The sequence below is a fragment of the Orycteropus afer genome, unplaced genomic scaffold (assembly GCF_000298275.1).
Source record: "Orycteropus afer afer isolate SDZICR_OR568_19922 unplaced genomic scaffold, OryAfe1.0 scaffold00002, whole genome shotgun sequence".
Taxonomy (NCBI): Eukaryota; Metazoa; Chordata; class Mammalia; order Tubulidentata; family Orycteropodidae; genus Orycteropus; species Orycteropus afer.
In genome coordinates, this window is record NW_006921589.1 from 33,429,106 (window position 1) to 33,441,120 (window position 12,015).

Here is a 12,015-nt window from a genome sequence, read left to right on the forward strand (position 1 = left end):
TATGGGGAGGAAGTGGGAGGGGAGCTGTTGTATTGTAAATTTTGGTCAATGACATGAGACAAAGTATATGTGAACTGCTGTATGAAAAGTGAATTTGCTCTGTAAATCTTCACCCAAATCAAAATAAAATTTTAAAAAAAAGGAGGGGTATGTCCTTCTTCATCACCTCATTCTACCCCTCCCCAAGTCAACCCCTTTGCCCCCTCATGTCTGGAATATGGGGTTAATGGCAGGCATTAAACAGGCAGCCCTGCTTACTTCAATTGAGAAGATCACAGGCTCCAGATCTTCATAGGTGATCATGATCTTTTCAACTGCTTGCTTCACCTGTACCTCTGTCTCTGCAACCACAGCACAAATAAGCTGGCCCACACAAAGTACCTGTGGAACATGCACACAAAGGACAGGTGGACAATTCTGGGTGGGAGTAGGCTGAGTTCAACATTAACAGTGTCCAGTGTCTTAGGTGTCATTGTTAAGCAATCATAACCACATTGGAGTCACAGTCAACTGTAAGTGCCAAACATTTTTGATTGAAAAAGTAATTTAAATTATACAGATAGTTCCACTGGCCATTTTACTTAATTATTGTTAATTACTTAACAGAGTAACTGTGAGATTGGCCATGACCTGAATCGGTTGAAACCTCTGTTGAGCTTGGTTCACAGGTGTCACCTTCATGGTGACATTTTAGAGTTTAAACATGAGGAAAGCATTTTTAGTACAGCAAGTCGCTAGATGACAGCCAACCTTTTCATCTGGAGTTCAGCTAAAAGGATGGTGATTTGTTCCATGGTCAAAGGAGAAACAGTTGAGTTTACTGAGATGTGACAATACTAACTAACCCTTACTGAGACCCTTCACATGTCAAGCACTGTTCTAAACATTTTGCATTTATTGACTTATTTAAGTCTCCCAACAACACAATAAGGTGAGTGCTATGGTTATTCCCATTATATAGATGACAAAACCCAAGGTCACATAGCTAGTGAGTGGCAGAGGTGGAACCTGAACCTAGGCTGTTTGGCTCCCGATGTAGTGCTCAATAAAGCTATTGTTGAATGAATTGTTCAAAGCAAGGAAGCCTTATTTAAAATGTATGTGTGTGTAAGCAGCCATCTACGATGTAACAATTGGTCTCTGCTCATCAGGAGCTAAGAAGAATGAAGAAACCAAAGATATGAAGCAACAATTAGTCCAAGAGACTAGTAGACTATGCAAACTTCAGCCTACATGATCTTGAGACCAGAAGAACTAGATGGTTCCTGGCTATCCCTGTCAATCACTCTGAAAGGGATCAAAATAGGAGATCCTGGACAGAGTAGAAGAAAAATGTGGAACAAAACTCAAAATCATAAAAAAGACCAGCTTTACTGGTCTGATAGAGACTGGTGAAGTCCCTGAGGCTATAGCTCCTCATCACCCTTTGGGCATGGAATGGAACTCACTCCAAAGCTTCCAGCCAAACAATAGACAGGTGTATAAGGTGGGCATTTATACGAGGTAAGTGCATCCTTAGAATGACCAACAGTAGGTGATCAGAGGGGCAGTATTTCCACAGGGTGATAGCTCAGAGGGCAGGAATACATAGGAAAGAAAATTCACTGCCATCCAGTCGAATCCGACTCATAGCGACCCCTCCTTGGGTTTCCAAGGTGGTATCACTATGGAAGTAGATTGCCCCACCTTCCTTCCGAGGAGTGGCTCATGGGTTTGAACCACCAGCCTTTTGGTTAGCAATCAAATGCCTTAGCCACTAGGCTACCAGAGCTCCTATAGGAAAGAAGGACATAGGGAAAAGGTAAAGGGAGGAAATGGGAAGAGAGCTGTTGCATTGTAGGAACTGCAATCAATGTCATGAAACAAAATGTGTATGAACCGTTGTACAGAAAATGAATTTGTTCTGTAAACTTTTACTCAAATCACAATTTAAAAAATTATTATTATTATTATTTTTAAAAAAGGGATGTGTGAAGGCAAGTGGAAGGTGGAGGAACAGTCCAGGAAGGGAGGGACCCCAGAGTAGACAAAGGGAGTGGCTATATTTTTTGTACTTCTCTTTCTAGATCTTTCTGACACAGATCAATTTTTTTGTACTTAGTTTTCAGATGAGAGTGGATTGACTCAAGAGCAAACAGTTAGTGGCACAACTAGGACTTTACTGTAACAAGTTTTCTTTACCATCTTATTTCCTGACTCCAGAAGAGTAGGTCTGAGTAAAGAAGATAGAGGTAGAGAGAAGCTGGAAGCCTTGATACTTCTATTCCTTAACAGCAGAGATAGCTGGGAAGCAATGGAAAACCAAAGGAAACGGTCCTTGGTGATTTTCTACGTGAAATCATCTGGGAAGACGTGTTCTGTACCTCATCTACAGCCAACAATATGTCATCTTCAGTACCATTGGTGCCTGGAATATCTTCAGCTGTTATCACATCTACTACCCCTGGTAGTTCAAGGGCCTCAGATGAATCAATTGATCTGAGTAAAGAGAAAATATTTAAGAAGTAGAAATCAGCAAGCTTCAAGGGCCCCAAGCCCAAGAAAGGGATAGTGTGAAATACATAACAGCTGGTCCTACTTGAGAGTTCTGGTTAACACACTCCCACCCAAAAGGCTAGAGGTTTATGTTTACCCAAAGGCACCTTGGAAGAAAGACTTGATGATCTATTTCCAAAAAATCAGCCATGGAAAACCCTGTAGAATACAGTTCTACAGGTGTGGTCACTATGAGTTGGAACTGACTTAGAGCACAACAGAATTTTTTTTTTTTTGGTCCAGTTTAGGCCCCGACCAATCAGAACAGACATGCCATGGATTAAGACCAGGCAATCCCCTGTTGGGCCAGGTGGAACACTTTAGCTGCAGGGAGGATCTAGGGGAAGTCTAGCATAGCTGTGGCAAAGGGTGTTTTGGGGAATTTCAGGACAGAGGCTGTTTACCAATTAGCAGTGGAGCAGATATTTCAAAGTTTTAACACTAGCTGAATATCACCCCTACCTCAGAGTTACTTCTTGAGTCATGCCTGAGGCTGCAGCAAGGAGATGAGGTTTCATAAAGCTTAAGATGGAAGGAAGGAGTCCTTAACTATGATTTTTGTTCTCCCTCTCAAGATGCTAATTTCTGGATACTGTCTTCTGACCTTTTCTTTGTTCTTTCCATTTTAAGTTTTTTAGGTTCAAGGCAGTGCTGGAATCTAGCACTTTGCTCAGAAAGAATCCATGAATGTGCTTTTAAAAGGTGTTTCAAAGCTTTTTCATTTACTTACATAATTTTTGCATGAGCCCTGGTACTGGTCACCAAAGCCATGACAAGTTCTTTGTCTACCACAGGAATGTCATCACAGAATATGGCTTCCCCTGTGGCATGTTTAAGACCTGACAGATGCATGATGGGGCGTCCAACTGGATCTTGGAGAGGTTGGTGAGAATCCACACTCTGCAGAGGAAGACAAGAATTGCTCTAGAAACCTTTGATCTCAGAAGTGGCATGGCCAATTACCAATACTCCTCATTCAGAACTGAGAAATCAGATGGTCGCTCTCAGACAACAGGACATTGGGGAATACAGGCTAGTGAAACCCCTGAGGCTATGGCTCTTCCGTCATCCCTCAGAACTGGAATTGAACTCACTCCTGTGGCTTCCAGCCAAACAAGAGACAGGCTATAAGGTGAATATTTACAACAGGTTAAATGATAAGAGTGCAATTAAATGACAAACCAGAATGGGGAATTACCCTTCCAGTTACATATCTCAGACCAGGGCAACCTTTTGGAAAACTTGTGAAGTGGGTGAAGGGGCACCCAAGCTTGTCTTTTTGACATCTTCTTTTCCTAGGTGGTGTACTTGTCCTCATTTCTTCTGGAATTCAAGGACTTGCCCCACCTGCTTTCTCACCTTCCAATAATAAACCTGTTCACACATAAGGTGATCATAATGATGAAGACTAAAGTGATGTAATGAGGATGAGGCACCAATGTCTAAGCCAAAAGAATGTGTATAGACTAGAGGGAGCTCTGGTAGCTTAGTGCCTAAGGCACTTGACTGCTAACCAGAAGCCTGGCGGTTCAAACCCACCAGCCACTCCTCGGAAGGAAGATGGGGCAATCTACTTCCGTAGTCATACTGCCTCGGAAACCCAAGGAGGGATTGCTATGAGTTGGGTCCAACTCGACGGCACATAACAACAACAACAACAACAGGACCTCTGAGGTTAGGGGTAAGGGGGAAGGAAGAGTGGATGGCAATGAAGTCCACTCAGATCTGGATTAAGGTGCCTTGGGTGCCCTAGAAAATGCCACAAATACATTACTGGGTGTGTAGGGAGACAAAGAAGGTGTTTATTCTGGAAATCTCCTCAGGGAAGGTCTTCCATATGTGGTGTGTGGTGGAGGTGCCATAGGGGGTGGAGAGGTTCTCTCACAGTAATAGATAATTTCTTAATTCTCCTTCAAGAATAGGGAGTTCAGTTAAGGCTCTTGTTTTGCTGACTGGAGATTAAAAATTTGAAGTCAGGGCTAGAGGCTGAACCTTGTTACTCTCCTGCTCTATCCTCCCCCAACACTGGGCTCAACTGTTCTTCTGGGTAAATAGAAAACAAATACACAAAGAATGGCAGTTTGAGAAACTGTCAATTATTTGTAGATAAGTCAGATTATCAGACAGCTCCAGGCGGTTCAGCCTGGAGTACAAAGTGCTGCAGCTCCCACCTGATCTTAGATTCCGGTGTCTCCCTGAATTGGCCTGAACAAAGAGCCAATGTGTTAGTAATACCTAGAAAATCAGAACTAAAAAAAAAAAAAAAAAAAAAATCACAACTCCGAAAAGCTTGCTTATACAGCACAATTATAGTTTATCTCTTAACTTTTGGTTTCAGTTAAATTAAATCCACTGACCTGGTATGTTTGGACTCCCTGGGATACTGTAACAGGGAAATCTTCTAGAGCACTTAGGAATCGGTCTGGAATTTCAGGATAATGACAGCTGTCCTGAAAGATGATCCAAAATAGTAAAGGAAGGTGGCTAGTCTCTGATTAAGATGGGCTTTTGATTTATGTGGATGCTCTGGTGGCGTAGTGCCTAAGGCATTTGACTGCTAACCCACCAGCCACTCCTCAGAAGGAAGGTTGGGCAATCTACTTCCATAGTGATACTACCTCAGAAACTCAAGAAGGGGTCACTATGAGTCAGATCCGACTCAACGGAGTTGAGTTTGGTTTTGGTTTTGATTTATGTGAAAATTATTTGGCTAATGCACCCATGAATCCCTGGGTGGTACAAACAGTTAATGGGCTTGCTGCTAACTGTACTGTTGGCCATTTGAGAACACCCAGAGGCTCCTTGGAGGAAAGGCCCGTTGAAGTACTTCTGAAAAACAGCCACTGAAAACTCTCGAAAACCAAAAAAAAAAAAAAAAAAAAAAATTCACTGCCATTGAGTTGATTTTAAGTCATAGAGACACCCACTGGGTTTCCAAAGCTATAAATCTTTATAGAAGTAGGTCACCCCATCTTCCTTCCATGGAGCATGGTGGGTTTGAATTGCTTACCTTCTGGTAAGCAGCCAAATGCCTTACCTACTATATTACCAGAGCTCCTTACTGGAAACCCTATGGAGTACAATTCTCTCTGGCATGCCTGGAATTGCCATGAGTTAGATCAACTTGGTGGCAACTGTTCTTTTTTAAATCCATGAAGCTGCAGGGTGAGGGTAGCCGTGATAATCAAAATCCACACTCCCTTCCCAGATTTCGCTTTTTGTGACTGTTTCTTGTCCTCTGCCTCCTCCCTTTTACCATATAATGAGGAACTAGATTGACTTGTTTGAATCTGATCCTCAAGTCATCCTGAGGAGAGAGAGTCCTGCTGGTGAGCTGGACCACACAAAAAGGAAGAGAAACAAGGCTTCTGGTTGGATAAGTTGTATCAGAATGAGCTCATCAACAGATGAACGGATAGACAAACTATGGTACATACACAAGGGAAAACCAAGCAACATTAAAGAATAATGAAGAATCTATGAAACATCTCATAACATGAATGAACTTGGAGGACATTATGCTGAGTGAAATAAATCAATTACAAAGGGACAAATAGTCCACTATTAAAGTTTGATGTATGAGTTTGGTTTAGCTCTGGTAGCATAGTGCCTAAGGCACTTGACTGCTAACCAGAAGACTGGCAGTTCAAACCCACCAGCCACTCCTCAGAAGGAAGATGGGGCAACCTACTTCTGTAGTGACACTGCCTCGGAAACTCAAGGAGGGGTTGCTATGAGCTGGGTCTGACTCGATGGCACATAACAACAACAACAACAACTATTAAAAAAGTCAAGGAAAGGTTTACACTTGGAAAGAAACATTCTTTGATGGTTACCAGAGATGGGAAGGAAGGAGAGGGAAAATTGCTAGCTAGGTAAGAGACAGTATTGATTTGGGTGAAAGGAAAGGCAATACACCAAAAGTGGGGGACCAGCACAATATCACTAAAGAAAAGGAATACATGGAGAAGTGCATAAGAGTTACAGACATCAAAGGTAAACACTACTACATACACAATACTGTGTTATCAGTAATAAACATTAATCTATGGGTGGATACAAAAGTAGACAGGCAAGATGATCAGATATGGGTAGGTGAATGAGATTGCACCCATGACTATATATAGATTTGACAGATATTTCCACACACATATTTGTATATGCTATAAAAATGTCCATGTATACAGTAGAGCTTATAGGAAGCAAAATGATAATAACTTCTTAATGTACTGCCATGGAGTCAGATCTGACTCATAGTGACCCCTCCTTGGGTGTCTGAGGCAATATCGCTACAGAAGTAGATCACCCAATCTTCTTTCCGAGGAGTGGCTGGTGGGTTTGAACTGCCAGCCTTCTGATTAGCAGTCACAGCCAAATACCTTGAGGGATTGAGTCACTGGCCTGTGTGCTTGGGATCATAGTTGTGGAAGAAATCAAGCTCAGTTGGCATAACATACTGAACAAAAACATTGTTCTATATCCTGCTTTGGTGAATGGTGACTGGGGTCTTAAAAACTTGCTAGCAGCTCTGGTAGCATAGTGCCTAAGGTGTTTGACTGCTAACCAGAAGTCTAGTGGTTCAAACCCACCAGCCACTCCTCAGAAGGAAGATTGGGCAATCTACTTCCGTAGAGATACCGACTTGGAAACCCAAGGAGGGGTCGCTATGAGGTGGGTCCGACTTGACGTCACATAACACCACAACAACAGCAGCCATTTAAGATGCAGCTATTGATCTTTCCTCCAGAGCAAAGAAGAGTGAAGAAAAGAAAAAACTTATGGAAACAATTAATCCAAGGGGTTAGTAGAACACGGGCATTTCAGCCTACATGACCCTGAGACCAGAAGAATTAGATGGTGCCCAGCTATCACTGCCAACCACTCTGAAAGGGATCAAAATTGGAGATCCTGGATGGAGTGGGAGAAAATATGGAACTAAACTCAAAATCATAAAAAAGAACAGGTTTACTGGTTTGATAGAGACTTGTGGAACCCCCAAGGGTATGGCCCTTAGCCACCCTTTGGGCCTGGACTGACTCACTGCCATGGCTCCTGTTCCAGACAAACAATAGACAGAACTATGCAGTGAACAATAACACCAGAGAGAAGCACTCCTTAGAGCAATCAACCCTAAGAGATCAAATGGGCAGCATTTGCCCAGGGATAAAGCTCAGAAGGCAGGAAGGGGTAGGAAAGGGGAACAAAGGGAAATGGTAGCCACAGGGAGGAGGTGGGATGAGTGCTGTTACACTGTGGGGACTGCAATCAGTGTCATGAAAGAAAATATGTATGAACTGTTGAATGGAAAACTGATTTGCTCTGTAAACTTTTACTCAAATCACAATAAAAAGTTTTAAAAAACCCAAAAAGTATACCAGAATGAGCAGAAGTTCCCTACAGGGAACATCACAAAAGAACCTACATCCTGATTATTTTTCTCAGGAACTCAGCTTTTCTGGGAGAGCAGTAAAAGCAGGAAGGCTGCCCTGGGTGTCACTGCAATGCTCTAAGTGTCTTGATTTAGAAATTAAATGGCAGCAAGAGTTTTCCTGGTGAATACGGTTGGTGAAGGTCTTCATCTGAGTAAATGAAAATCAGGTGCTTTAGGAATAGTGGATGGTTGAAGCTAGGTGTGGTTAAGGAACCAGGGGGGAGTATCAGCTAGGGTAAGAGTTGTTATCAGGGTCAGGGGCGGGGGAGAAGGTCCTTGGACCCTGGAAACTCTCTCAGGAGATAATAATGACAAGGGAAGCAGTGATTCCAGAACTAGAGGACTAGAGGAGATAGGTGCAAATGCTACCCACAGATAAGGCAGGAGAGAGAGGGAGAGAGAAGGATGGTTGGCTTTGCTTAACTTTTTCCAGAAGCTTATAATCAGAACTCTAGAAACAAGCCATTTAAATATGTGTAAGTTTTGATCTTTTTGAAAAATAAAATTTTATTTTACATTTCCTATTGAATATAAATTTCCAGAATAAGCAAGACCAATCTATAGTGACACAAAACATATTAGTGGTTGTCTGGGGCAGAGATGGGAGGGTTGACTGCGATGAGGCACAAGGTACTTTTTTGGGGTGACAGAAATGCTTGATACCTTGTTTGTGGTGGTAGCTATGCGATTCTACACAATTTGTCAAAACTCACTGAATTTAAATAAGTGCATTTTATTATATGAAAGTAGCAGTCAAGAAATCGGACGTCATACTGTACTGGGCAAACCCGCTGCAAAAGACCTCTTTTAAAGTGTTAAGAGCAAAGATGTCACTCTGAAGACTAAGATGTGCGTAACCCAAACCATGGTATTTTCAATTGTCTCATATGAATATGAAAACTGGACAATGATAAGGAAGACCACAGAAGAACCGATGCCTTTGAATTGTGGTGTTGGTGAAGAATACTTAAAATACCATGGACTGCCAGAAGAATGAACAAATATGTTCTGGAAGAATTGCAGCAGGAATGCTCCTTAGAAGGGAGAATGGCCAGACTACTTTGGTCACGTTGTCAGAAGGGACCATTCCCTGGAGAAGGATATCACGCTCCGTAAAGTGGAGGGACAATGAATAAGGGGAAGGCCGTCAACAAGGTAGATTGACACAGTGGCTGCAGTGATGGGCTCAAGTACAGCAGGGATCGTGAGGCTGGCGCAGGACCGGGAAGTGTTTCGTTCTGTTGTACACAGGGTCACTGTGAGTCAGAGTCAACTCGATGGCACCTAACAACAACTACAAATCATACTTCAATAAAGTTGATTTTAAAAGAAAAAAAGTTGCCTGCTGGAGGCAGGGGCACCATGTCTCAGTATTCAGGGCATGCAGGCAACATTTGTGGACAGAAGACACATAGGCCTCCTGAACCTCATGTAGACCTCAGGGTTGCATCCCAGAAGGAGGGCTGGCTGAGCTCTGACAAGACCTTATCTAGAACAGGTGAGTTTGGAAAAGTGTGGGAAAGCTGTGAGTTTAGAGTTGTAAGGAGTACATCAAAGCCAGAGCACTTACAGGCACAGGAAATAGCTTTAGTAGCTTCTTTAGTTCCTGCAAAACCTCCAGGTAGAACTTGAAGAAGAAGCTGACAACCAGAGTCCTCTTGAATTCTACCCTCCCACCTAGAGCCGAGCCTGGGAGCGAGACCTCCTCCAGAAGTAGCCTGCAAGCCTCATCCAGCATCAGCTCATTCCAGCGCCTGGTGGGGTTGGAGATCAGGAAGGAATCCGTTGAAAGGTAGTCTCAATCATATTGCAAAAACAAAAACAAAAACAAAACCAACCCAGTTGCCCTGGAGTGAATTCTGATGCATGGCAACTCCATGTGTGTCTTAGTAGAACTGTGCCCATAGGTTGATTTTTAATTTTTTTTTGTAATAAGTATACAGGTCACAGAACATTTGCCATTCCTGCAATTCACACGCACAGCTCAGTGCTATTAATTATGTACATCATGTTCTTCAACCATTGCCATTAACTGTTCCCAAATACTTCACAGAGTTTTTTAATAGCTGCTTTGTTGGCAGTAGATCACCAGGCCTTTCTTCTGTGGTGCCCCTGGGTGGACTTGAAACTCCAACCTTTTGGTTAACAGCTGAGCACCACCCAGGGACTCCACGTGCCAGATATTGGAAAGTGTCATTTTAAAGAACCCAGAACAGCCCCTCACCTTTTTAAAAATTGAAGTGAATTTTAAATCACCTAGTGAAGCCCCTCAGGAAAACTGGGCCCTGGGGACGCTGCACTAAGAGGAGCAGGGTGAGAATGGGAGCCGTTCCACTGCCACACGCTGTGTAACCAAATCTATGCAAGAACCAGACATTAAACAAATAGACGAGTAGGGCCAACTTCCTCATAAACTGAATAGGACTCAGGAAGAAACAGGGTGCACTGGAACACTGGGAGCGCTCCGTGTCACTTGGACAGTGCCCAGTGTGGGTTGATCGGTTTGCTAATGTGCATGAGAAGTGCGGCCAGGTGGGAAAAAATAACCTTCCAGCTTCACTCAGTCCTGGGCTACTGCACCCCTCATCCAAGAGTGGCCAACAATTAATCAGAGCCCAATACAGTTAGATTCATTCAGCAAAATTACAGAAAGAACAAGCAGTGATTTTACACAGAGAAGTTTCCCTCTTTCCTGTGGTTTGCCAACAATAGGCAGTCAGATTTCTACTTGTTATTTTAAACATCAAGTTTCACCCTCAGGGCCCAGAGCTCACCTCCCGAGGAGCCGCTGGCAGGACTGGTGTGTGCTGTTCCGGACAGCCCCTACCCCTCCATAGGCCAGGCTCAGGTCCACAATGGTGTCTGTGCCTTCTTCAAAGAGGACTCTCATGCCAGCGTTCACATCGGGCAAAGCATTTTGCCGGCACTCGGCCTGTCGGAAGGCTGACACAAATTCCCACTGTGGGGACAAAAAGCATTTGGAGTTATTTGATACGACAAAATAAAGAGCACGGTTTTTCTTCTTGGTGCCACTAATTAATCACTTGGATTCAATTTAAAGGGGCACAAAGGGGACTTGGCACAATTAGAGGATGACTCGGATTGTCTTCTCTTTCAAAGTGAGAATGGTGTCCTGCCCAAAGCCCCTCCCAAATGCCCTGAACACCCTGAAGGAACAGGGATCTCTGTGCCTTTCCCTCTGGGGCTAGAATCCCTCTGTGCAGAATGCTGTGGACACTCACAGCTGGAAGTAATTCCATGGGTTCTCTTCCCAGGGACCATTCCCTCTAGTCCTCAGACGTCTTTGTCTCCTGGGAGGAAGGAGAAGCCCTCCTAATAAGGGCATTTTAGAGATGCTTAAATGCTTAAAATGTATTCTTTGGTTTGTAGAAATGGTTGCTTTTCCATTGTGCAAAGCTCAAAAAGGAAATTTCCAACAATGATGGACTAGGAAATCTTGTATCAGGAGAGAGATTCAGGAGGGTTGATGGCTGCCTCAGCTGACCCGTTGGCACCAGGACTGTTGGTGTGCTGATGCAGGTCAGTGAAGATGACCTGTGCCCCTAAGTAGGTTTCCATCCATGCAGGCACCAGGGTTGCTCAGGTTTGAGTCTGCCTCTCTTTCTGTTGCCTGCCTTTACATGGATGCACAGTTGGCTGGGAACACATTTAAAAATTCTGTTATCTGTTGAACTGTGTCATTGAAAAAATTATGTTGTAGTTCTAAGTTGTGAATGTGACCTGGTTTGGAAGTAAGGTCTTTGGAGGTGTTAAGAGTTAAATCATATTGTTCCAATATGGATGAACACCAACACAGGGGAAGACAGCCATGTAAAGAGAGTCAGAGATTGGAGTGATGCATCTACAAGTCAAGAACACCAGTAATTGCTAGGAGCCACCACTAAGGCATCTGTCTGCTAACCAGGACACTGGCTATTCAAACCCACCAGCCACTCCTTGGAAGGAAGATGGGGCAATCTCTTCTGTATAGATACCTCCTCGGAAACCCAAGGAGGGGTTGCTATGAGTTGAACCGACTCGATGGCAGT

At 43.5% G+C, this 12,015-nt stretch overlaps 1 protein-coding gene across 1 annotated transcript in view; it reads right to left on the reverse strand.

Annotated features, from left to right (window-relative positions):
* The window catches only part of LOC103193016 (aldehyde oxidase 2), a 118,375-nt gene that overhangs the window by 66,790 nt on the left and 39,570 nt on the right, over positions 1–12,015 (reverse strand). Inside the window, exons 14-19 of the mRNA XM_042783580.1 lie at positions 10,741–10,925; positions 9,543–9,720; positions 4,893–4,985; positions 3,266–3,435; positions 2,364–2,478; positions 259–381 (exon numbers count right to left, since the gene is read on the reverse strand). Of these exons, the coding sequence (XP_042639514.1) occupies positions 259–381; positions 2,364–2,478; positions 3,266–3,435; positions 4,893–4,985; positions 9,543–9,720; positions 10,741–10,925 (864 nt within the window). The remainder of the gene's footprint in view (positions 1–258; positions 382–2,363; positions 2,479–3,265; positions 3,436–4,892; positions 4,986–9,542; positions 9,721–10,740; positions 10,926–12,015) is intronic.